The following is a 25,991-nucleotide window of genomic DNA, read 5'->3' as shown; positions in this document are numbered from 1 at the left end:
TGACAACTGTGGGGGTGAAGCTTGACTAACCTATAGGTGGCGCTGTAAAGGCGGCTGATGTTCCTCTGCTGAAGGAGCGCTGTGTAAGTCGCCATGGGATCTCGCACAGTCCAACTTTCTTTGCATTGCAAGATTCAGTCAGTCCCACGTAATGAATGACTTCCTCCAATGTGCGTTCTGACGGCCGTCACGGACCTGACCAATGCGCATATTTAAATCTGGAATATCCATTTTCCAGTTGCATCACTTGCTGACAAATGGTAAATTCTTCAGCCATTTGTAGCGGTTTCATCTCGGAAACTTGTCTACCCCCCTGTGCTCGACCCATCTTCTTGGCTGGGATTGTGAATTCTTCGATGATTGGAAAAATAGCTGGGCTGTCAGAAGAAACACCACATAATGTGTCAGTGAGTGATCGCTTTCTGGTCCGAAGCAATGAAAAATATTCCATAAATTCCTTCCAGCCTTTATAGGTCACTATCTGACATTTCTGTCTTCTCCCGCAGATGAAGTTTTCGGCAGGAGTTTTCTGCATTCCTGTAATACAATGGTATTTTGTATTGCAACACGCGTGCCCCCTGCGCCGTTCCTGTGCGGTGACACATTCTCACCCAGCGAGCGGTCCTTTCTCAGAAAATAGCAGTAAACTGCACATCTGCACAATATATAGGCCCCCCGCAGAAATGGAAGTTTGTGTGGCTGTTTTAAAATAAAAAAAAGAAAAAAAACAAGTTGTGCATTTGGGCTTAATATATCAAAAGCTTCACAATAAGACATTGCTGTCCATAGCAACCAATCAGAGTTCGGCTTTGATTTCGTTAAAGGGGTCCTCTGGGATTTAGAAAAAAACCTAAAATGTCATAAATGTCACCACATGAAGACCCTCACAGGCCGCTCCGAAGCACGGGCATATCATTAACTGAGAACTGCAAATACAGATTAAACAACCACAAGACGGATTTCATCAACCCAGGTATCATTTTAATCAGTATAAAGGTGCTGACCTGACTCTGTAGGTTACTGAGGGGTAAGGCGTCTCCTTGTGGAGAGTGACATACGAGCTCTGGCATGTCAAGGTAAGGAGGCTTATTCGCCGTGCAATGCTCCTCTGGGAAGTGTAATATGCAAATTGCCTCTTCAGAGAAAAAGGACGTGAACTCTATGGCGCCACCTGTTGGAAGTAGCGATCCTACAAGTCACAATCAACCCTTTAACGGTCTTTCAATATGACTTGGGATAAAAGCAAAATCAGTATCTCAATTTGCAGACACGGTGTTTCGGGCTGTTGACCCTCGTCAGTGCGAAGCATGAGAACTGATTTGGCTAGGTGCGAGGCATATTCACTCTACATGGAGAAGCCTTACCCCTTAGACCCCAGTCCAGAGCCTCTCACCTAGCCAAATTAGTTCTCATGCTTCGCACTGACGAGGGCCAACAGCCCGAAACACCGTGTCTGCGAATTGAGGTACTGATTTGGCTTTTATCTTAAGTCATATTGCACGACTAGTTAAAGGGTTGATTGTGACTTATAGGATCGCTACTTCCAACAGGTGGCGCTATAGAGTTTAAGTCCTCTTTTTCTCCAAAGAGGCAATTTGCATATTAAATTTCCCTGAGGAGCATTGCATGGCGAATAAGCCTCCTTACCTTGACAAGCCAGAGCTGGTATGTCACTCTCCACAAGGAGAAGCCTTAGACCTCAGTCCAGAGCCTCTCACCTAGCACAATTGATAAGGGCTCTTTATGGCACTGGTTGGCAGGGATTGTACATGTTGAAAAAATGTTGTGCCTCTATATTTTGAGGCTTCTAGAAGGCAATTGGCCAACCACGCTTGTAGAATGTGAACGATATGGTAATAACTTGATAATGTTGCGTAGCCTTTATATACACTTTCATCTCAGCCTGCCAGAGGCCAAGTGAGCAAGAGTTCTCAATGTAGAAAAGGGGAGTAAGTGTTGTCAGACAGAAGCTGCTAGTGGCTCCCAATGATGGCTGATTTTGGCACGGTCACCCAACCCTCCAATGTGCGCAGAGGCCTCCAGACTACCGGTCCTTCTTGCTCTGAGGGTAGATGACACTGGCAGCTCCTCTCATAGAGAACACAGGAGCACGTCTGTATGGAGGGGTCAGGAGAGATGGTTATCTATTATGTCTGGGGGACTATGCTTTCCCTATCTTTTCCTCTCATCGCAGCCTACTAATGTGTATGGGCACCTTCTGTGGGGAGACATCTGAATGGTATACTTGTAGAAATGTACAACCCATCATATAACGAAGTTCATATTTTATTATCAATAATTGTCTTTTAGAAATGAATATTCCATGAAGTCTCTTCTGTGAGATGGTTCTGTAATTGCGTTTTATGTCTGCGCCAGCTGTTCCTTATTTAGATGTTCTTGCTTCCCCCCCCCCCCTTTTATACATATGCCTCACTTTGGGTTTTATTGGCAGTTCATGCTGTTTTGCTTTTCTTAATAGTCTGCAGTTTATTTACAGTCAGATTTTTCTAAAAATATTTTGTAATGTAAAAAGACCAAAAAACCTGGACCTGTGTTTATCAGACCGAAGAAATCTAACCAGAACATGTGCTGATGCTGCCAAGTACTGCTCATAGTGCCAAGTTGTTTTTCGCTTGTTCCGTAAGACAATTTGTTGGGAAACTTAAACCTGGAGGACCAGATGTGATCTCCTATTTATATCTGCATCCCACTTCCTGCGGAGGACATGGTGGCACAGTGCTGCCCTCTTGGGTTTCAAGCTATGCATTACCATTGCGTTCTCCATTCCTAGAAAGTTCCAAAGGGGAGGTATGTGCGTTGTGCGCTCCCTTAGTATATTATATCAAACTTGAAGCTCTAGTTACTTAGTAACTAACTACTTTGGTTGTCATTTTCTTGAAATGTGTTTTGTGACACTTGGTTGATGCTGCCTATGTGGTTTTTATTGTGTTTTGGACCAACTTGCTTTCTTGGCTAACCGTTTTGACTCTGGATTTGCAAATAAATTTGTAATTGATCCCTTTTGAAAATACATTTGCTTGACCAAACATGGTGGATACGAAGACTGATCATCTGATGTCTCCTGTGTTTGTACAGTGTGAAAGGTTTCTTGCATTTGTACTATTAAAGAGTTATTTCATGGAGAAATATCATCCACCATAAGAATTGATAACTTCTACATTGGTGGGGGTGTGACCTATGGGCAGATCGGGGCACTTTTATCCCAATTAAAATGAAGCACAAGTGTGCTCGTCCTCCGCTCCATATAGGAATAGTGCTGTGCTCCTGTTTTGTTTTTTTTTTGTCTGGCAGTCCCATGTATGTTTTAATTGTCCCTTGTTGGTTTACTTGCAGGCAGTTGCCAGTTTGTGTTCTATTCTTGCTTTAAAGGGGTTGTCCACTCTTTTTTATATTGATGACCTATACATTGGATAGGTCATCAATATTGAATCGCTGGGAGACGTGACACCCATCACTCCCACCATTGAGCTGTTGTTGCTGGTTGGTGGCCGGATGTTATTAGTTGCGGAATAGCACAGTTCCGTTAACTGTATAGTTGCTGCAGCCAGGTACTGCTGCTCCAAGCTAGTGATGAGTGTGTGCTCGTTACCCGAGTTGTCCGAGCATGCTCGCGTGTTCTCCTAATATTTTGGGCGTTCTCGTAGATTGTTTTTGTCTCAGCAGTTGCATGACAGCCTGAATACATGTGGGGATTCCCTAACAAACAGGCAATCCCCACATGTATTCAGGCTGTCTAGCAGCCGCAAATCATGCTGCTGCGGGGACACAAACATAATATACGAGCACACCCAAGATACTCAGAGACCACCCGAGCATGCTCGGACAACTCGAGTAACGAGCACACTCACTCATCACTAATCCATGCCCATTCATTCAAATAGCGGCAAATGTGCAGTATCCTCTATACAGCTTCGTTACTAATCTCATCTGGGTGTTGCATCCCAACAATCTGATATTGAAGACCTATACTAAGGATAGGGAATCAGTATGAAAGTAGGTGAAAGCCCTTCTTAAATAAAGTAAAATTGAAGTTATTTAGAGCACTCACAATTTTATTAAAAACTTTTGGAAAATTGATCAGTTATTGCTACTATTTCCAGAATTGAAACCATACGAACGTGAATACAGCCCTGCCTGATGGCTGTAAATCTGAATGATCAGATGTATGAGAGATGAGTGACTACATTTGCAGGACCCTTCTCCAATGGCCACATTAGTATTCCATGGCTGCCAGATAGAGTTCTTGCAAATGGCTTTCTCTGCTCCCCTGATTTATCTGCCTGGCTTGATGTCATTCTTGTGATGCAACACACACAAAGTTGTGCCAGGCCATCAAAAGTGGAGCGGGCGTAGATGGTTCGCAGGGCTCCCAAATACTCGTGGCCACTAGGCCCAGCGTCCAGTGAGAACATGTCTACCATGAATACGTTTATTACTCAGTCACCCTGTAAGGTTCCCGTGGTCCTTTTATTTTGGTCTTGGTTGCCATGTAAAAGAAATGGTTAAAACGGATTTCTCTGTTCCATGCACTCATCTGCTGAAATTGAGTTTTCCATAAACAAATCTGTTGAAATTAAAGACCTTTTTTTGTTTTGAATATGGAAAATCTGGCCAGTCCTCTATCCAGCCATCCTGCATCAAGCCCGCCTAACAATTTACGTTGTATTAATCCCCCCCGAGAAGTCATGCACATTTTCCCTCTTGGCTCAGGACTTGTGTATATTCCGTGTCTTTCACAGCTGGAAGTGACTCTGGACCTGGCGGAGAGGCGGGAGATTCGTTCAGCCATCAGGGAGCTGCGGCGGAAAGAGCTAGAGCGATGTGAAGAAGCCCTGGCATCGAAACGTTTCCGATCCGAGAAAACGAATGGACAGGAGGACAAGGAGAACCAGCCGGGGTTTGTGTTGATCTATTAATAAGCATGTCCTTTAAGAACAACTCCATGATGGATGCTCATTAGGATGGGGGGGGAAGGGTTTTCCACTAACCGAATTTGCAAGTGAAGAAGAAAATAATGTAAAAAATTGCAGTGTGTACTCGTTTTTTTTCATTGTGTCAGATGACTTGACCATTCAAGTCTGGGTGCAAAAATAATAAAATTAGAATCTATACAGGTCGACCATACAGCTCCATTTTTATGGTAATAATTCAAATCTTTAACATGGGAAACTGAATTTAGCTTTGTAAATTTTAATAACTATTGTAGTGGTCGTTTTTTTTTTTTTGTTTTTTTTAATGCTCACGTGAACTTTCTTTAATTCAAATTAAAATGAGGTCATAGGTCGTCTTTGGTTTTATGGACCCTATTGAATTGTAGAGATTGCTGCCTACTGATGGAGTGGCGAAGGTCAGTGACCAGAGCTTGCTCTGCCATAGCATACGTCTAGCGGGCATAGAGAATGACATGGCATCAGCTTCTGTACTCAGACACCGCACTCAATGTGAGCTCTGTGTTTGTGTTTTGTACTGACAGGGAACTGATCTGTATGTTCTGTGTGATAAGGTTTTCCATTTTTTTTTTTTTTTTTTTTTTTTTTCATTCAAAGCCCCGAAATGGAAGAAAAGCAACAAAGAGCGTTGCGTGCCCTGGCAGGAAGACTGGAGGAGATAAATGATCTGGAGGAGCTGACGGCACTGGTACCTTTTTCATACGTATTTGATCACTTGAAAGCTGGGAAACACTTTTATTTCCCTAGAACTGCACGTAAAGCCCTAAATAAAGAGATGAGCAATCCTTACACATGACTCTTCTAGTATGTAATAGGTTATTAAATGTATAATATTTTCATTCCATTGCCGCCCCTTACTTCATTATTTAAATATGGTTTGTCACCAGCAGGGGGCACTGTTTACTCCTTTACTGATATAAGACCATTTTCCAGGCTGCCACTACCTGTGCTACTGCATTACTCCACTAAGTGCACACTGTAATTTGTACCTTCCCTTCCAGCTCCGAAATTCCAGTGAATACGAAGAGCGGAAACTTATCCGAGCTGCTATTCGGAAAATAAGGAATGATGAAATAGAAGGCGAGTAGTGTGATCTGCCATCATAAACATGGCGTTTGTGTTTTTCTTTCATTTATGGTAGTCAAATCGTACCCCTTATCAACTGTTCTGCTTTTGTTGTCGATGGTTTTTTTTTTTTTTTTTTTTTTTTTTTTTGTGATATGTGACCTTGTTTCTCGTGTTTACTTTTTTTTTTCTTTGTTTGCTTTAGCTGCATTGCTGGCGGGCATGCTGGTCAGCCGCTATGCAGAACAAGGTATTAGTACTGTGCAGGCCAAAAGTATGGATGGCTTTGGAGACGCAGCTCCTTCTTTGGTAAGCCATTAAGAGCTTGCAGCAGACCACACTGGTTGTTAGTAAAATAAGCTCGTCCATGACTACAAATTTAAAGGGAACCTGTAAAGTCAATTTTACTGCTGAAACTATGGCTGTATACTTCCTAGGACAACAAAAAATTCTCACCAGCAGCAAATCGGATTGCTATAGAAGTGTGTGTGTGTGTGTGTGTGTGTGTGTGTGTGTGTGTGTGTGTGTGTGTATAATAGATATATATATCTCTATATATTATATCTATTAATAGTCTTAAATGGTAAATAATTAATGCCCAGTATTTGTTCTAACATGAGAAATATCAAGGTAGAAGCTTCTGCTTCAAAGATGAAATTTAAGATGGCATTCATTACAATACATTTTCCCAATGGTTTACATGCTGGACCAAATATGCATGGTTTGAATTTATTCTATGTTTCTTTTCATTAGTGAGATGGAGACGTGTCACTTCCAGACCACTCTGCTTACCTCACATTGGACAGACCCACTTTTTCTAGTGATATTTTCCATTAGGGGTGGAGGGAGATCCTTGTAACCCCCCACATACACACTAAAAATGGATGGCCCATATGTCTAGATTTTTCAAGTGCGGTTGCCAGCTACCTATATGTATGTGCACCTTAAAGGTACCGTCACATTAAGCGACGCTGCAGCGATATCGACAACGATGCCGATCGCTGCAGCGTCACTGTGTGGTCGCTGGAGAGCTGTCACACAGACCGCTCTCCAGCGACCAACGATGTCGAGGTCCCCGGGTAACCAGGGGAAACATCGGGTTGCTAAGCGCAGGGCCGCGCTTAGTAACCCGATGTTTACCCTGGTTACCAGTGTAAAATGTAAAAAAACAAACAGTACATACTCACCTTCTGATGTCCGTCAGGTCCCTGGCTGTCTGCTTCCCGCACTGACTGTGAGCTCCAGCCGGCCGTAAAGTAAAAGAAGAGCACAGCGGTGACGTCACGGTGACGCTGTGCTCTGCTTTTACTTTACGGCCGGCCGGAGCTCACAGTCAGTGCGGGAAGCAGACGGCCAGGGACCTGACGGACATCAGAAGGTGAGTATGTAGTGGTTTTTTTTTATATTTACAATGGTAACCAGGGTAAACATCGGGTTACTAAGCGCGGCCCTGCGCTTAGTAACCCGATATTTACCCTGGTTACCATTGTAAAACATTGCTGGCATCGTTGCTTTTGCTGTCAAACACGACGATGCACGCCGATCTGACGACCAAATAAAGTTCTGGACTTTCAGCAACGACCAGCAATATCACAGCAGGATCCAGATTGCTGCTGCGTGTCAAACACAACGATATCGCTATCCAGGACGCTGCAACGTCACGGATCGTTGTCGTTCTCGTTGCAAAGTCGTGTAGTGTGAAGGTACCTTAAGTCTCCAGCTCCCCTGCCTGATTCTACTAGGTACTTAATTGTTTTGATCACGTCTCCTCAAAAATAATGTCTCAATGCCTACAGATAGCAGCAATGCTTCCAGCTGCTCACTGCTTGTCAAGAATTGGCAAAGGCTCTGGGTGACCAGTACTATTCAGGCTTATTTAAGGAGGTTGTCCACTACTTTCCTTAGGATAGGTCATCAATGTCTGATCGGTCAGGGTCCAACACTCAGCTCCCCCCCCCCCCCCCGCTAATTAGCTGTTCCCGGTAGTAGCAGCCGCTGGCTGGAAGTGCTCAATTGCGGAACTGCTCAGTGGCCATGGCAGGGTTCTGCCTGCCATTGATTTGAGTAGGTGGCTGATGTGCACTACCGGGCCGTGGCCACTGTCCAAAGATGGTGCAGCTCCACAAATAAGCTTCTGGCTGGCTGCCATTGGCGATACTGAGAACAGCTGATTAGTGGAGGAGCTGGGTGTCAGACTCTGACCAATCAGACATTGATGACCTTTCCGAAAAATAAAGTAGGGGACATCATCTTTAATCTAACTCTTTCGTATGCATCAGTCATAAGTTTCATATTTGTATAAATTGACAGACAGAGGAGAAAGAAGATTTAGAAGAACGAAAAATCATCAAAGCTCAAATCCATGAACTTCGTGCCTCTCAAAATGGAAGCAGTCACACAATGCTGAACGGTACTGTTCAACCCTTTATTTTTTTTTTTTCAAATATTTTAACCAAATTGTCATCCCTATTTCCACATACAGTTGTGGCCAAAAGTATTGACACCCCTGCAATTCTGCCTTTCTGCCCAGCTAATTCTTCTCTTTTTCATTAAGTCTATGGCATCTCGTGATTTATAAACTGGTTTGCTGATTCTTTCTAAGCTCTATGTAGAAACAGAGTCGTTTTTCCCTGAATGAGTCATAAGTCATTGCAAAAGTCCCTGAGGGAGCAGCTGGGTTAGTAGTTGAAAAGGGAAATTATAAATGCAGGGAACACATAGAGCATAGAGAAGAATTAGCTGGGTAGAAAGGTAAAATGAGCAATTGTAAGTACACAGTGCTATATAATATGATGACTGCAATATATTAAAAGGATAAAAACTTTGCGAGTGCTTCTTTAATGTATTTAAAACTTTGCGATCTGATTAACTAAACCCTGAAGTGTTTACAGCCTCCGATAAATTTATACTCTATAGGAATTCATCAGACACCACAACTAATGATAGAATTTTCTATGTATAGAGCCGGTCTCCGACATATCACTGCTTCTCCATGCTCCTTCAAGAGAGAAGTTGATGTCCTCGTCATCCTCCTCTTCTTCAACATCATCTTCAGAACCTGGAACTAAGGCACAGTCCTGTACAACGGAGCGTTCCACACTCAGCACAGACACTGAGGAAGACCCGCCACAGTGTGGCACTAGCGAGGTTTTCATGGAGCCCGTAACGCAAAATAACCATACAGAGCAAGAGAACCTTCCAAGGACTAAAAGTGTTTTTCGGGAGCCAAGTGCAGTTCTAAAACCTGAATCCAGCTGGACTGACAAAAAACAAAATGGGACAAATAAGGTATGTTTATCCACTCTCTGCCATGGTCTCGCTTCCTCTCAGTCCTGGAACTATTTCGAGGCAGAATTTTCCAGATTTATGAATAAAGATAATTAAAGTTTAACTAGATGGTGGCCCGATTCTAACGCATCGGGTATTCTAGAATATGTATGTAGTGACTGAACTACATCACACTGACTGACAGAACTTGTTCGGTAAACTTGAGTGAACTACTTCGTGCTGTGAGTGGGCGTTAAATTCTGCTCCAATATCGCTGATTGGTCGCGGCCGGCCGGGTGCGACCAATCCGCGAAGCGTGGTTCAAATCCTGCGCCAATTCGCGGCTGGACTGTGCCTGTCGCTGGTAGCGTCCGGCAGGGCGCAACCTATCAATCAGTGAAGCTAGGGCCGGCTCCAGGTTTTTGAGGGCCCCGAGCGAAAGTCTCAGTGGGGGCCCCCCCCTTTAGCGCACACCACGATTCATGATGCACAGATACAGAAGAGAAATATAGCCCAGCCGACGCGGTACATAGCCCAGCCGACGCGGTACATAGCCCAGCCGACGCGGTACATAGCCCAGCCGACGCGGTACATAGCCCAGCCGACGCGGTACATAGCCCAGCCGACGCGGTACATAGCCCAGCCGACGCGGTACATAGCCCAGCCGACGCGGTACATAGCCCAGCCGACGCGGTACATAGCCCAGCCGACGCGGTACATAGCCCAGCCGACGCGGTACATAGCCCAGCCGACGCGGTACATAGCCCAGCCGACGCGGTACATAGCCCAGCCGACGCGGTACATAGCCCAGCCGACGCGGTACATAGCCCTTAAAAAAAAAAAATAAAAAAATAAAATAAGTTATATACTCTACTTCCGGCGACCCCCGGATCCAGCCCAGGCATTTAGCGATGCTCCCGCCAGGTCCGTTACCAGTGATGCTTTGCGGCAATAACCCGTGATGTAGCGGTCTCGCGAGACCGATACGTCATCTGGGGTCATTACCGTAAAGCATTACTGGGACCAGAGCATCACAAGGAGTAGAAAAAGCTGCCGGAGACGCCTGGAGGTGAGAATATCACGATTTTTTTTTTTTATTATAATTTTTAACATTGTTTTTACTATTGATGCTGCATAAGCACCATCAATAGTAAAAAGTTGGTCACACTTGTCAAAAGCGGCGACGGACCCGGAAATGCTGCAGGCAGCGTTTCCGGGTCCGTCACAGAATGACCGCACATCGTTAGCGCATGTCCAGTATTGCATGCGTTGGCGATGCACCCGGTAACTGTTAATGGCCGCTTTAACGAACTGTGTTACACCGCTTTATGCCGCGGTGTAGCGCAGTCCATTTAACAGACTGCTAAAACGCTATGTGGGCTCTGACTGGAGGGGAGTATGGTGGGGGCATTGACTGGAGGGGAGTATGGAGGAGCCAATTCGTGGCCGGACTGTGCCTGTCTCTGATTGGTCGCAGCCGGCTTGGTGTGACCAATCAGCGACGTGGGATTTCCTTTACAGACAGACAGAACTAGATAGATATATATATCTATATTAGATGGTAGCCCGACTCTAACGCCTCTGGTATTCTGGAATATGTATGTAGTTTATCTAATATATAATTACCTAGAATACTACTTCCTGCAATTTGTGCCAACTTCCGGAGCTAATGTCCGGAGCTAATGTCCGTCACCAATGTCCGTCACCAGGCAGAGCACAGAGCACAGGGGGCCCCAGGCAGAGCACAGGGGGCCCCAGGCAGAGCACAGGGGGCCCCAGGCAGAGCACAGGGGGCCCCAGGCAGAGCACAGGGGGCCCCAGGCAGAGCACAGGGGGCCCCAGGCAGAGCACAGGGGGCCCCAGGCAGAGCACAGGGGGCCCCAGGCAGAGCACAGGGGGCCCCAGGCAGAGCACAGGGGGCCCCAGGCAGAGCACAGGGGGCCCCAGGCAGAGCACAGGGGGCCCCAGGCAGAGCACAGGGGGCCCCAGGCAGAGCACAGGGGGCCCCAGGCAGAGCACAGGGGGCCCCAGGCAGAGCACAGGGGGCCCCAGGCAGAGCACAGGGGGCCCCAGGCAGAGCACAGGGGGCCCCAGGCAGAGCACAGGGGGCCCCAGGCAGAGCACAGGGGGCCCCAGGCAGAGCACAGGGGGCCCCAGGCAGAGCACAGCGATATTTTGGACCACTGTGCGGTGTTTCAGACCCCCTGTGTGATGTCTGGGGCCCTGTTCTTAAGTATATTAAAGATTAAAGTAACGTATATTAAAGTATATTATAGATCAAATTTGACACGTTTATGAGCACCATTGAGTGATATACTCAAGAATGACATAATTTTTCAACATTTTATGGTTTCAAACTGTAAACACTCAGTGTTTTTTTTACTTCAACCAGAAAACCTTAACGGTTCATAAAAAACTTGACTGTTCAGGATATGATAAGTCATAGTATTCTGAATCTTTAACTTATAAAGATACCTTTACATGGGGTGATTATTGGTTCCAGAGAGGCTTTCGGCCGATAATCGTACACATGGCTGGTGACAGGACAATACAATATAAACGTTCAAAGGTAAACACTGATAACATTAAAATCTAATATATAATTGCCTAGAATACTACTTCCGGCAATTTGTGCCAACTTCCGTGGCTTTGTCTGGAGATAATGTCCGGAGATAAGTGACGTCACCAGCGTCCTACACCCGCTCAGGGTGGACAAAGATATATGCCTTCGTGGTGCGCGGCACTTTTCTGATTGGTTGCCGCCTGCCGCGAGCGACCAATCAGAAATGTGCCGTACTGTCAAGAATTGTCAAGAGCTGGTGAGTGCAGCCATTTTTTGTTCTTTCTTACTATTATTTATTAATTGTATTATTCTTACATTTGAATAAATAAAGTATATATGGATTCTAGACTCCCGATTCTTTAGAATCGGGCTGCCATCTAGTAGTATATAACAGCCCACGCACACAGTATATAACACAGGCCACACGGTATGTCGCCCGGCCCATGCGGTATGTCGCCCGGCCCTCCAAATTAGTTTGGCAGGTGTGTCCAAATAAAGGCAAGATTACTTAAGAAGGCTGTTCCACATTATTAAGCAGCCTACATTTTTTGCCAAAATGGGAAAGAAAAAGGATGTGTCTGCTGCTGAGAAGCAACAAATTGTGGAGTATTTAGGTCAAGGCATGACTACAATCAACATTGCCAAGACACTTCATCGTGATCATCGCACAATCAAGAAGTATGTAGCTGATTCCCAGCACACACGTGTGCGTGCTGATAAGGAAAAATTGAGGACTAGATATAGAAATGGTATACACTTGATATGTATACAGGTGCGCGCTGGGTTATAATGGTAAGGATAATAATAAATAGCCGCTGCAGTGAAAAACTCTCTAAGTCCCACCAAATGTATGCTCTTATATAAGCTTCATACAAGTAAAAAGAAAGGAAGGCTAGGTAAGGAGTGAAAGCAGTTCTGCCTACCTCCCAAGTTGAATCATTCCAAGCTGAAGACGTGCTGCTGTAGTTCACAGAGGTACTCCTGATGAGACGAAGAAGTCCAAAATGGTGGCTGCTCCAGCCGGTAGCAACCACCTGCAACAACTAACCTCCGGGTAGGGTCAGGATCCTGTGGTCAGACGCCGCGTGAGGAAGAGCGGTGAGTCCGTACTGTGAATAGGACCTGCGATACGTCACAGGTCACGTGACCGCCCGAGAGTGAGATGAGTACGGAGTGCAGTGAGGATCAATCAACCTCACTGCACTCCGTACTCATCTCACTCTCGGGCGGTCACATGACCTGTGACGTATCGCAGGTCCTATTCACAGTACGGACTCACCGCTCTTCCTCACGCGGCGTCTGACCACAGGATCCTGACCCTACCCGGAGGTTAGTTGTTGCAGGTGGTTGCTACCGGCCGGAGCAGCCACCATTTTGGACTTCTTCGTCTCATCAGGAGTACCTCTGTGAACTACAGCAGCACGTCTTCAGCTTGGAATGATTCAACTTGGGAGGTAGGCAGAACTGCTTTCACTCCTTACCTAGCCTTCCTTTCTTTTTACTTGTATGAAGCTTATATAAGAGCATACATTTGGTGGGACTTAGAGTGTTTTTCACTGCAGCGGCTATTTATTATTATCCTTACCATTATAACCCAGCGCGCACCTATATACATATCAAGTGTATACCATTTCTATATCTAGGGCAATATTTCTTTCAAACCATTGGTGGAGGTTTGTTGGTGCTGCAGCAGGGTTATATAGCAGTGTCACTTAGTGCCACCAAATATCAAATTACATAAAAATTGAGGACTCTTTCCAACAGGTAATTGCATAAGGTTAAAAGAGCAGCTGCAAAAATGCCTTGTCATAGCAGCAGACAAGTTTTTGAAGCTGCTGGTGTCTCCCAACATCCCCAGAACAACAAGATGCAGGGTCCTTCAGAGGTTTGCAGCTGTGCGTAAGCCATCCTGTCGACCACCTCTATCCACTGCACACAAGCAGAAACGGCTCCAGTGGGCCAAACGATACATGAAGACTGACTTCCAAACTGTTTTGTTCACCGATGAGTGCCATGCAACGCTCGATGGTCCAGATGGATGGAGTGGAGGATGGCTGGTTGATGGACACCCCATGAAAACACGGCTAAGGCGCCAACAAGGAGGAGGTGGAGTAATGTTTTGGGCTGGAATCATGGGGAGAGAGATTGTCGGCCCCTTTATGATCCCTGAAGGGGTAAAGATTAACTCCATAATCTATGTGGAGTTTCTAAAACAACACTTCCTGCCATGGTTCAAGAGGAAGAACATTGCTTTCCGCAGCAAGATCATTCTCATGCATGATAATGCACTGTCTCATGCTGCAAAAAACACATCTGCATCTCTGGCTGCTATGGGCATAAAAGAGGACAAACTTATGGTGTGGCCACCATCTTCCCCTGACCTCAACCCCATTGAGAACCTCTGGAGCATCATCAAAAGGAGTGTCTATGATGGTGGGAGGCAGTTCACATCTAAGCAACAGCTCTGGGAGGGTATTCTGTCCACATGCAAAACAATTGAAGCAGAAACCATCCAAAAACTGACAAATTCAATGGACGAGAGAGTTCAGAAGCTTCTTTCGAACAAGGGGTCCTATGTGCAAATGTAACATCACCTAGAATAAAGTTTTCACTTGAAAACTGTTTGATTTCATTTTGTAATAAGCTGATAATGCTTATAACTTCACAATTAACCATTTTTTTTGTTCAAAATAATAAAAAAAAAAGGTTAAACTCTGCTGTGCATATTAATTTGGAACATGCATTTTGAGTGTTTATTTTTTTTAAAAAGATACTGTTTTCATAGGCAGTTTGTTCCAAAACATTGCAATTATACTAGAATAGTAGATGACTGGAAAATAACTGACTGCATTTCAGATAGGTAATTTAGAGAAAATATGAGGAAATATTGCATATAAATATTTGCATAATAATTTGGAACAGTGTGCCAATGTGGGCATCATATCCCTGTTAAAAAAAAAAAAAAAAATTTAAAATAAATTGTTATACGCTCCCCTTCCGTTGGCCTCGGATCCAGGCGAAGCGGTTACCGACGCTCCTCGCGCGCTCCGGTCCCAAGAGTGCATTGCGGTCTCGCGAGATGACGTAGCGGTCTCGTGAGACCGCTACGTCATCTCGCGAGACCGCAATGCATGGAGCGGTCACCGGAGCATCGCGAGGAGCGGGAAAGGCCTGTTCCTGATCTGGGGGCCGACGAACGGGGAGTATATAACAATTTTTTATCTTTTTTAACATTAGATCTTTTTACTATTGATGCCGCATAGGCAGCATCAATAGTAAAAAGTTGGTCACAGTGTTAATAGCAGCGGTAACGGAGTGCGTTACACCGCGGCATAGCGCGGTCCGTTACCGCTGCCATTAACCCTGTGAGCGCTGAGTGGAGGGGAGTATGGAGCGGGCACTGACTGCGGGGAGGAAGGAGCGGACATTTTGCTGCCGGACTGTGCCCGTCGCTGATTGGTCCGTGGCTGTTTTGCCGCGACCAATCAGCGACTTGGATTTCCATGACACAGAGGCTGCGACCAATGATTATCCGTGACAGACAAAGACGGAAGTGACCATTATATAGTACAGTAGATATAGATTAAGCAGCTGGTAACTGGTGGGTACGTCTGTAGTCACAAAGTCACTACATATGATCTGAATTGTTTATTGGTATGTCATCTTTTTTTAATCATATGGGGACCCGTCCTCCCTCAGTCTAGCACTAACTCTCTGCTGCTGTGCTGGTCGGTGTTGGCTGCAGTCATAACTACAGTGCACATCACTGCTGCAGAAAATTTGTGCGATAAGCTGATGTAGATAGCCGCTGAGCCCTCTTATATTGGTGAAGTGTGCTGTGGTCAAAAAGTCACTGCAGCAGCCAAAATGTAGAGACCAGAGCTACAGAGGGAAAGCCGGTGGTGGTCTAGGGAGGCAGAGTACAAGCTGTTTTTTGGATCCGGTGTGGGAACAATTTTCCTAAAAATGAGTGGATCAATTTAAAGAGAACCTGTCAGGATGATTTTGTTACAAAAACTAATGGTATAGATGTTAGTCCACAGCAATCGATACCTCTTTATAGTAATCCGATGTGCCTCTGCTGGCCTGGAAGGGCATTGGGTGCATAGACACACCACCAGTCAACTTCCAGGCTCATTTGACTAGGACTTCAAAGATTTGCTTTTCAGCACTGACACATTGGATTACTGCCAAACCGGTGTAATTTCTAATGTTGTATTAGGACCTGTACAGTTGTACCACTAATTACCGTAGTAAAGCTGTCGTGATGAATTATTTTTAAACCATTTTAGGAATGCAGTCTTCTCCCTGTTTATTGAGGTTTGTCCGCAAAATTTTCCTGCCTATCCTCTACTGTTGTAGCTAAAATAAGATTTTGAAATATTAAGACAAGGTACAAATAGTGAAGTCTAAAGATATTAGATTGCCACCTACATAAAGAGGTATTCCCATCTCCAAGATCTATCCCAATATGTAGTAGGTGAAATATTAGCAAATTCCTCTAATTAGAAATGTAGTATAGTTTTTCTGATTCACTATGTCTTTCCTCTTGTGCAAGCCTTACAGGACCTTAAATGTCCATGGTTACAACCAGTAGCAACTAGCTAACTGTCATATCAGTGGTCTTAACAATGGATTCCTAAGGTCCTGCAATGGCTGCACATGAGGAAAGAGCAAATGGCAAATCAGGAAAACTATACAACATTTCTAATTAAAGGTATTGGCTAATATTATAAATATACCTACTACATATTGGAATGGGTATACCCCTTAAGTTATAGGGAAATTATAAATTCCTACTAAGGGAACTACAGGCCAAGTGTGAAGTAATGTTTGTGATTTCAGCGTGTCTACTAGATAACATGGTTTACTGTGACAATGATCACTGAGGTGACGTTTTGACCTTACTGACATTCTGCTAAAGATTTGCTGTTAGCCCCTTCCTGCCGCGGCCCTTTTTCGTATTTGCGTCTTTGTTTTTCGCTCCCCTTCTTCCCAGAGCCATAACTTTTTTTATTTTTCTGTCAATATGGGCATGTGAGGTCTTTTTTGCGGTACAAGTTGTACTTTTTAACAACACCATTGGTTTTACCATGTCTTGTACTAGAAAACGGGCAAAAAATTCCAAGTGCGGTGAAATTGCAAAAAAAGTGCAGTCCCACACTTGTTTTTGGTTTGGCTTTTTTACTAGGTTCACTAAATGCTAAAACTGACCTGCCAGTAGGATTCTCCAGGTCATTACGAGTTCAGACACCAAACATTTGCTAAAAAAAAAAAACTGCGCAATTTTCCAATACAAGTAGCGTTTCCATTTTTCGGGATCTGTGGTCAGGTGAGGGCTTATTTTTTGCGTGCCGAGCTGACTTTTTTGATACCACTTTTGTGTAGATGCGTTCTTTTGATCGCCCGTTATTGCATTTTAATGCAATGTCGCGGAGAACAAAAAAACCCATAATTCTGGCATTTTTAATTTTTTTCTCGCTACGCCGTTTTTGCGTTCAGTTTAATCCTTTTTGTTGTTTACCGGGCCATTCTGTACGCGGCGATACCAAATATGTTTGTTTTTTTTTATTTTGAATGGGGCGAAATGGGGGTGATTTAAACTTTTTAATTTTTTTTAATTTTTCATATTTTTTTAAAACTTTTTTTTTTTTTTTTTTTTACTTTTGCCATGCTTCAATAGCCTCCATGGGAGGCTAGAAGTTTGCATAGCCTGATCAGCTCTGCTGCATAGAAGAGATGCTCAGATCGCTCCTATGTAGCAGAATTGTTGCATTGCTATGAGCGCCGACCACAGGGTGGCACTCATAGCAATCCTGCATTAACAACCATAGAGGTCTCAAGGAGAGCTCTGGTTGTTAATGCCGATGCATCGCTGACCCCTGATCATGTGACGAGGTCGGCGATGCACGCGTTTCCGGCCCGATGGCCGCAAGCGGTAGTTAAATGCCTCTGTCAGTTTGACAGCGGCATTTAACTAGTTAATAGCGGTGGGTGGATCGCGATTCCACCTGCCGCTATTGCGCGCAGATGTCAGCTGTTAAAAACAGCTGACATGTCGCGACTTTGATATAGGCTCAGCGCCGGAGCCCACATCAAAGGGGGAAACACGACATGAGCAATACTAGTACGGCACATGTTGTGAAGGGGTTAGTCATACTTTTTACAGAACTATAAAACCTCATTTAAATAAAATTACATTTTACTCAATTTAAAGTGGTTGGGGGGATTACTGGTTTTCTACATAATACATTAATTTATTCATACAAGTGAAGTGAAGGTTCTGCTCACAAAGTTACAATTTAGAATGCAGTGGGGGGACACGAAAAGTAAAGTTCTTGTGTATGGTCCAGATGTCCTTTATAATGGTGTATTTGTATAAATCTACATTTACCAATTACCAGTCAGTATCTATATATGTAAAAGGATGGAGAGACATGGGCTACACGAAGATGGTAGGAAGCTGATGAGAAAATTGACCGGGAGGAAAAATAGCATAGCAATTGGACAGAAATGTGCCTGGCAGCTGCATTCAGGATTGGCTGGAGAAGGCTAATTTAGAGAAGATGATTGAAGTGAATTGCAGTTATCAAGATTAGAATGAACCTGATCAACAATAAGGGCATTTTCACATGATACGACTGCACTGATTTTCATTTTTTATGCATTTTTTTTTATGGCTTTTTTTTAAATGCGGATTTTGAAAAATTGCAACAAAAAAATTAAATGCAGCACATTTATATCATGTTGTCTTTGCCTTGGGCCATGTTCCCCAATATTGTAAATGGGGATGGGTAAACCCGAACGGTAAAGTTCAGGGTCCGTACCAAACTTCTTGTGTCCGTGCACAGACCTCGATCATCGTGCGTTTCCCATGCTGTCACCTATGTTACAGCATGAGAATCACTAGCTCTGATCGGCGGTAAATTTGTTACCGCCGGTCACAGACGTCTGCTGATGAGTACTACTCCTCATACGTCTACTCTCGCTGATAGAAGCAAGTGCAGGCGTACAATGATGAGGGTATTAATCAGCCGATGCCTGTAAAATATATAAATAAAACTAAAAATATGGCACGGGTTCCCCTCTATTTTTCCTAACCAGCACAGCCAAAACAGACAGCTCCGGGCTGCAGCCCACAGTTGGTTAGCGTTATCTCGGCTTGTTATCAAAAACAGAGGGTCCCCATGCCATTGTGTATTTAAATTAAAAAAAAAATTAACCCATTTTGGGCAACCAGCCAAGCTAAGTAAGACAGTTGGGTGCTGGTATTCTGAGACTGGGAAGGGGCCATGGATATTGGCCCTCCCCAGCGTAAAAAATAGCATGCAGCCGCCCCCTAGAAAGGTGCATTGAGTAGATGCTTTGCCCGTCTCTTCCCACTTGCCTTGGTGCGGTGTTAAGTGGGATAATATTTGTGGGGTTAATATCAGCTTTGCAATGTCAGCCGACATCAAGACTAGGGGTTAGTAATGGAGAGGCTTCTATCAGACACCACCCATTACTAGCCCAGTAAGTTTGTTAAACACACACAGGAAAAAGTCCTTAAATTGAAATACAGAAAAACTCCTTTATTTGAACCACTATCCCTTTTTTACCCATTACTGTAAAATGAAAAATAAAACTCCAAATTCCTCACTTGTTCGCGAATCAATTTGTCACACGAAGAAGCCAACTCTGCTATCTCTGGATGCTTGGCTGAGCGGTGGCAAATGAGACTGCTCAGTTGTGAATCCGGGAGGCAGAGCTGAGCCTGAGAACCTGTGGCAGTAACCTCAATGACATCACCGCAGGTCACTGAAGTCACTGGATTAACGACGCGCTCACATCATGCCACCGCTCAGCCATGCATCCATATGTAGCGCATTTGGCCTCTTCATGGAGCAAATGGATTGTCATTGGACGGGTGAGGAATATGGTGTTTTCATTATTGTAATTTTACAGTAATGGGTAAAAGAGGGTGGAGAGTGTTTATTTAAAATAAAGAGAAGGCCAATATCCATGGCGCCTTCCCAGTCTGAGAATACTAGCCCCCAGTTGTCTGTTTTAACTTGGCTGGTTGTCAAAAAATGGAGGGGACACCAAGCTGTGTTTTTTCTTGTTTTTTTTTTTTGTTTTAATTTATTTAACCCCTTTCCGACATGGGACATAATAGTACGCAGATGTTGGACTTCCCCTGTTTGTTGCTTGCTCCGGCGCTGAATCCGCACCTTTCCGGGGACACATGGCAGCTGATCCATACAGCTGACATGCCCACAACAGCCGCTGGTGGAATCATGATCCACCCACGGCTGTTAACTAGTTAAATGCTGCTGTTAATCTGACATCGGCATTTAACTTGCACTTACAGGAAGCGCGTCACTAATCCAGTCCATTGGTGACCCCGTCACATGTTCGCAGGTCACCGATGAGTCAGCATGACAACCAGAGGACTGCAGCACACCTCTGTGGTTTTCATTGCCAGATTGCTATGAGTGCTGCCACTTAAATAAAAAAGAACCTATACATGTTTGGTGTCTATGAACTCGTGATGACCTGGAGAATCATATTGGTAGGTCAGTTTTAGCATTTAGTGAACATGGTTAAAAAACAAACAAACAAACTGGAATTTCACCTTTTTTGCAGTTTCACCTCACTTAGATTTTTGTCCCCGTTTTTCCAGTACATGAAAGATTATGCCTAATGTGGTTTTCTCCTACGTATCATTGGGGGACACAGGACGAATGGGTGTTATGCTGCTGCCACCAGGAGGACACTAAGTTAAACACACACAAAAGATTAACTCCTCCCCTGCAGTATACACCCACGGCTGGACAATCCGGAGCCAGTTCTTACTTAGTGTCTCAGGAGGCACTTGGGTCCTCAGGACCCCACCAATTTTTCTTTTTGATTTAACGGAGAGAAGGGAGCGACAGGCAAATTTTCAGCCCTGATCTCTCCCGCACCAACAACGGGCAAGTACACGGAGCGTTCCTCCTGTATCCTTTCCCGCGACGATGGATGCCAGCCCTGGCTCACCTTTCAGTGTGGCGACGGTTCCCTAGCGTTCCGATCTCCCTCCCTCCTTTTCAGGCGACCATGGGGACTAATCATCCACCTAAGTCTCCTGGAGCCAGGGCACAGCCGGACAGATTGACAGGGCGTCCGTGCAGCCGTCCACTGTATCACCACTGTATATAGCGGTTGACACATGGCGGCAGTAGCTCTCCACCCTCTCCCTATCAAGGTGAAGGTGGATGGAGCATCGGTCCCATCGCACAAGGTAAGTGCGGGGACCGACGAGCTGGCAGCAGGGGGGGCCCCCTTACTCTCTTCCAATGCGGCTCTGCAGCCGCGGGGCAGCGTGCGGCTCTGCAGCCGCGGGGCAGCGTGCGGCTCTGCAGCCGCGGGGCAGCGTGCGGCTCTGCAGCCGCGGGACAGCGTGAGGCTCTGCAACCGCGGGGCAGCGTGCGGCTCTGCAGCCGCGGGGCAGCGTTATTCCTCTGTGGGGGCTCGGCGGCGCCCAGGCCCGGGCCGGACTAGCGCCCGCCTACAAGCACGCCGCCGCCCGCCCACGACACGCCCCCTCCCTGGGCGCTTCTCGCTCCCGAGAAGCGCCCTTCTCACATCTCGGCGGCCATCTTGGATCAGGAAGTGCGCTGACGGCTCTGCAGCACCGCAGCGCACAGGAGGATCTCCCTGCCAGCCACCGCAGAACTTAGGTGAGACGCACCCAATAGGATTGTCTCCCCCCCTGCCAGTACGCTCATTTAATCAGAAACATGTCACAGTCTAGGCATAAACAGACTGGAAAGACCCACTCTGTTATTTTTGCTGTGTGCACCTCCTGCAAGATATCTCTGCCCCGAGGTCACACTACCCCGCTGTGCTCCGCCTGCGAAACGCCTGCGGCACAGGATACTCCGGCCTCTGACCCGGAATGTTCCGAGCCTAGTACCCCCGCATGGGCGTCCTCCCTCGCTCGCTCTGTGGCATCTTTGGAAAGGACGATACAGTCCCTCCGTGACCCGTCCCTTACTCAGGGAACTTCCACGGAGGTTGTAACGCGGTCTAAGAACCCTTCCCGGTCTAGAGGTCGTACTGTTTCTAGAAGCCCTCACTCATCCAAGAAAAGGTCCAGAGTAATGTCTCCGGTCCGTGATCAGCCCTCAAACTCAGAGAGCGATGTCTCTCGTCACTCTTCCCCGACTCATAGCAGGGAATCCCTCCTGGATGACGCATCCGACGCGTCCGGTTCTCCAGAGTATCGTCACGATCAAGAGACTCTAGATTCTCTTATAGATTCTGTTAGTCAGACGCTTCAGTTAGAGGATGAAATCCCGTCCAAGGCGGCTCATCCCGTGTCATTTGGGCGAGCCACAAAGGCTCATAAATTTTTTCCTACGCACCCTCAGTTCAAGGATATTGTAGATCAACATAGAGTCCGTCCGGATAAACGTTTCTCAGGTCAGAAGGCTATGCAATCAAAGTATCCGTTCGCTCAGGACCTAACTAAGGAGTGGTCTCAGTCACCCTCCGTGGACCCGCCAGTGTCGCGGCTAGCCACCAAGGCGGTTCTATCCTCCTCCGAGGGTGCGTCCATCAAGCATCCCACTGATAGACAAATTGACCAGATGGCTCGCTCGGCTTTTGAAGCCTCCTCGGCTTCTCTCTTTCCCTCTTTTGCCATCACGTGGGTCGCAAAAGCCATGTCCCATTGGGCAGAGTCTTTATCCTCTACGGCACTACGGGCCGACTTACCCCCAGAAATTTCACACCTGGCCACTCAGATCGCCAGAGCGGGGGACTTTGTAGTTTCCGCGTCCTTAGACGCGGCCAACTGTGCCTCACAGGCAGCGGCCAATGCTGTCACGATCCGCAGATCCCTTTGGCTCAGGGACTGGAAAGCGGACTCGGGATCCAAGAAATCCCTCACGTCTCTTCCATACCAGGGCGAACGTCTATTTGGGGATAAACTAGACAAAATAATCGCAGACTCCACAGGAGGAAAGAGCAAATTTCTTCCCCAGCAACGTACTTTTCGCCCCTTTCGCAATCAACAGGGCCGAGGCCGATATTTCCGTTTCGGCTCCAATTGGTCCAATCCCTCCTCCGCGCCACCTGGCGTCGGGAGAGGTCAGCGCAAGGACAGAGCCTCCCAGCCGTCTTACAAGCCTTCTCCCACTTGGAGAGGCAGACCCAGACAACAGGGATCCCGAGGGCCCAGACCTGGCAGGTCCCCACCTCAATGACTTTTGGCAAACACCGAAGGACACCGACAAAGTAGGCGGCCGCCTACTTTTCTTTCGGGACGCGTGGCTCTCGGTAGTTTCCGACCGATGGGTCCGCGACCTAGTGTCCTACGGTTACAGGATAGAGTTTGTCTCTCTTCCCCCGCCTCGTTTCTTCCAGTCCCCCCCTCCCAGGGCAAGGGTCGGTCAGTATTTCCAGGCTATAAGGTCGCTATGGGAAGATGGGGTCATCATCCCGGTACCTCAGAACGAGTGGTACCAAGGTTTTTATTCCAACCTTTTCATCGTACCAAAAAAGGACGGCTCAGTACGTCCAATACTAGACCTCAAACTTCTCAACAGGTACGTACGCGTACATCATTTCCGTATGGAGTCCCTCCGCTCGGTGATTGCCTCTCTGGAAGAGGGCGAGTTTCTTGCATCTCTAGATGTGCAGGACGCTTATCTGCACATCCCCATCCTACCGTCTCATCAGCGGTTCCTCCGCTTCGCGGTCCAGGGACACCATTTTCAGTTTGTCGCCCTACCCTTCGGGCTTGCCACTGCCCCTCGGGTATTCACCAAGGTCATGGCAGCTGCCGTGGCCATTCTCCATGCTCGAGGTATAGTGGTGTTGCCCTACTTGGACGACATTCTCATAAAGGGTCCCTCTTTTCGGTCCTGCTCAGAAGCAGTAGACGTCACGATAAATACCTTTTTGCGCCTGGGTTGGAAGATCAATTTCAAAAAATCTTCTCCAGTCCCGGCTCAAACCATATCCTACCTGGGGATGATCCTAGATTCCTCTCGGGGTCTAGTACTTCTACCTCCGGAAAAGGTATCCACTCTGCAGAGAGAAGTCCGAAAGCTTACCCAACCTCTCCCTCACTCCCTACGTTTCTCCATGAGGGTTCTCGGCAGGATGTTGGCGGCAATGGAGGCAGTGCCCTTTGCGGTATTTCACCTCCGTCCCCTACAGCACGCCCTTCTAGCAGTATGGGACAGGAATCCTGCCTCGCTAGACCGCCGTCTCCTGCTCTCTCGCTCAATCAGGCAGTCCCTCAGGTGGTGGACCAAGAGGTCCTCCCTGACTCGGGGGAAGTCCTTTCTTCCGGTGCACTGGTTGGTCGTCACAACGGACGCCAGTCTCTTCGGCTGGGGCGCTGTGTTCCGATGCCACTCGACTCAGGGTCGCTGGTCCCCGCAGGAATCCCAGCTGCCCATCAACATCCTAGAGATTCGGGCAATCCGACTGGCACTCCGCCAGTTTCAGCCGTTTCTTTCCGGCCGCGCGGTCAGAGTCCAGTCCGACAACGCCACTGCGGTAGCCTACATCAACCGGCAAGGGGGCACTCGCAGCAAGGCGGCCATGGTCGAGGTATCGCTCATTCTCCGCTGGGCCGAGACCAACCACTCCATACTATCAGCAGTTTACATCCCGGGCGTGGAAAACTGGGAAGCGGACTTTCTAAGTCGCCACAGCCTCGATCCCGGAGAGTGGTCTCTCCATCCCGCAGTCTTTCACCAGATATGCTCTCGTTGGGGGACTCCGGACGTGGACCTGATGGCATCTCGCCTCAATTGCCAGGTTCCCGTCTTCATGGCCAGGTCTCACGACCCCTCAGCCTTCGGAGCCGACGCTCTAGTCCTCTCATGGCAGGGTTTCAGACTCCCATACATTTTTCCCCCAATTCCTCTTCTGGCAAAGGTAATCAGGAAGATCAGGGCAGAACGGATTCCAGTAATTCTCATCGCCCCGGACTGGCCGCGCAGGACGTGGTACGCCGAGATGGTGCAACTGGTCTCAGACGTACCCTGGAGGCTGCCAAGTCGCGCAGACCTTCTGTCTCAAGGGCCCATTTACCACCCGAACTCAGAGGCCCTATCTTTAACGGCGTGGCCGTTGAGTCCTGGGTACTGAGGCAGAAGGGTTTGCCCCAGACGGTTATATCTACCATGCTCCGCGCACGCAAGCCTTCCTCCATGCGCATCTACCACCGCGCCTGGAAGGCTTACTTCGCCTGGTGCAGAGATCGGGGTCGGTCTCCCCTCCAATTTTCTATTCCTCACATTTTGGAATTCCTCCAATCAGGCGTAGACTTGGGCCTTGCTCTCAGCTCTCTTAAGGGCCAAATTTCTGCTCTCTCGGTTCTTTTCCAGAGAAGGATTGCAAACAAATTGCAAGTCAAGACTTTCATCCAGGGAGTTTCTCATATGGTTCCACCTTACAAGATGCCCTTGGAACCATGGGATCTGAATCTGGTCCTCTGTGCTCTTCAAGAGCCACCCTTTGAACCCTTGCAAGAAGTGTCCTTGCGGTTCTTATCGTGGAAGATTGCCTTTCTCGTGGCTGTCACGTCTATTAGACGTGTCTCTGAGCTAGCAGCCCTGTCTTGCCAACCTCCTTTCCTCGTGTTCCACCAGGACAAGGTAGTTCTACGGACATGTCCGACTTTTCTTCCGAAGGTCGTCTCCTCATTCCATCTTAATGAGGAGATTGTTCTTCCCTCACTGTGCCCTGCTCCTTCTCACCGCATGGAAAGGGCGCTCCACACTCTGGACCTAGTGAGGGGTCTCAGACGTTATGTCTCCAGAACTGCGTCTCTCCGTAGGTCAGACGCCTTGTTCGTTCTTCCGGAAGGGCCACGGAAGGGTCTACCCGCTTCCAAGGCCTCCATTGCCAAGTGGATTCGTTCCGCCATCCAAGAGTCCTACCGTGTCAAGGGTCACGCCGCACCTCCGGGGATCAAGGCTCATTCTACCCGGTCAGTCGGCGCGTCCTGGGCCATCCGGCATCAGGCATCGGCTGCACAGGTCTGTAAGGCTGCCACATGGTCCAGCCTACATACGTTCACGAAGCACTACCATGTGCACTCTCAGGCCTCGGCAGACGCGTCCGTCGGTAGGCGAATCCTA

The 25,991-nt window shown here is 47.0% G+C and overlaps 1 protein-coding gene across 3 annotated transcripts in view; it reads left to right on the top strand.

The window, feature by feature from the left end:
• Positions 1–25,991, top strand: part of SMTN (smoothelin) — a 160,679-nt gene that overhangs the window by 63,445 nt on the left and 71,243 nt on the right. For all 3 annotated transcript variants that reach the window (XM_077297352.1, XM_077297361.1, XM_077297370.1), the window contains exons 2-7: positions 4,761–4,918; positions 5,568–5,658; positions 5,972–6,050; positions 6,241–6,344; positions 8,346–8,445; positions 8,998–9,323. In XM_077297352.1, the coding sequence (XP_077153467.1) occupies positions 4,761–4,918; positions 5,568–5,658; positions 5,972–6,050; positions 6,241–6,344; positions 8,346–8,445; positions 8,998–9,323 (858 nt within the window). The remainder of the gene's footprint in view (positions 1–4,760; positions 4,919–5,567; positions 5,659–5,971; positions 6,051–6,240; positions 6,345–8,345; positions 8,446–8,997; positions 9,324–25,991) is intronic.

This window comes from Ranitomeya variabilis, chromosome 1 (assembly GCF_051348905.1).
Source record: "Ranitomeya variabilis isolate aRanVar5 chromosome 1, aRanVar5.hap1, whole genome shotgun sequence".
Lineage (NCBI taxonomy): Eukaryota > Metazoa > Chordata > Amphibia > Anura > Dendrobatidae > Ranitomeya > Ranitomeya variabilis.
The sequence above is the reverse complement of the archived record's forward strand: the minus strand, read 5'-3'. Positions and strand labels throughout refer to the sequence as shown.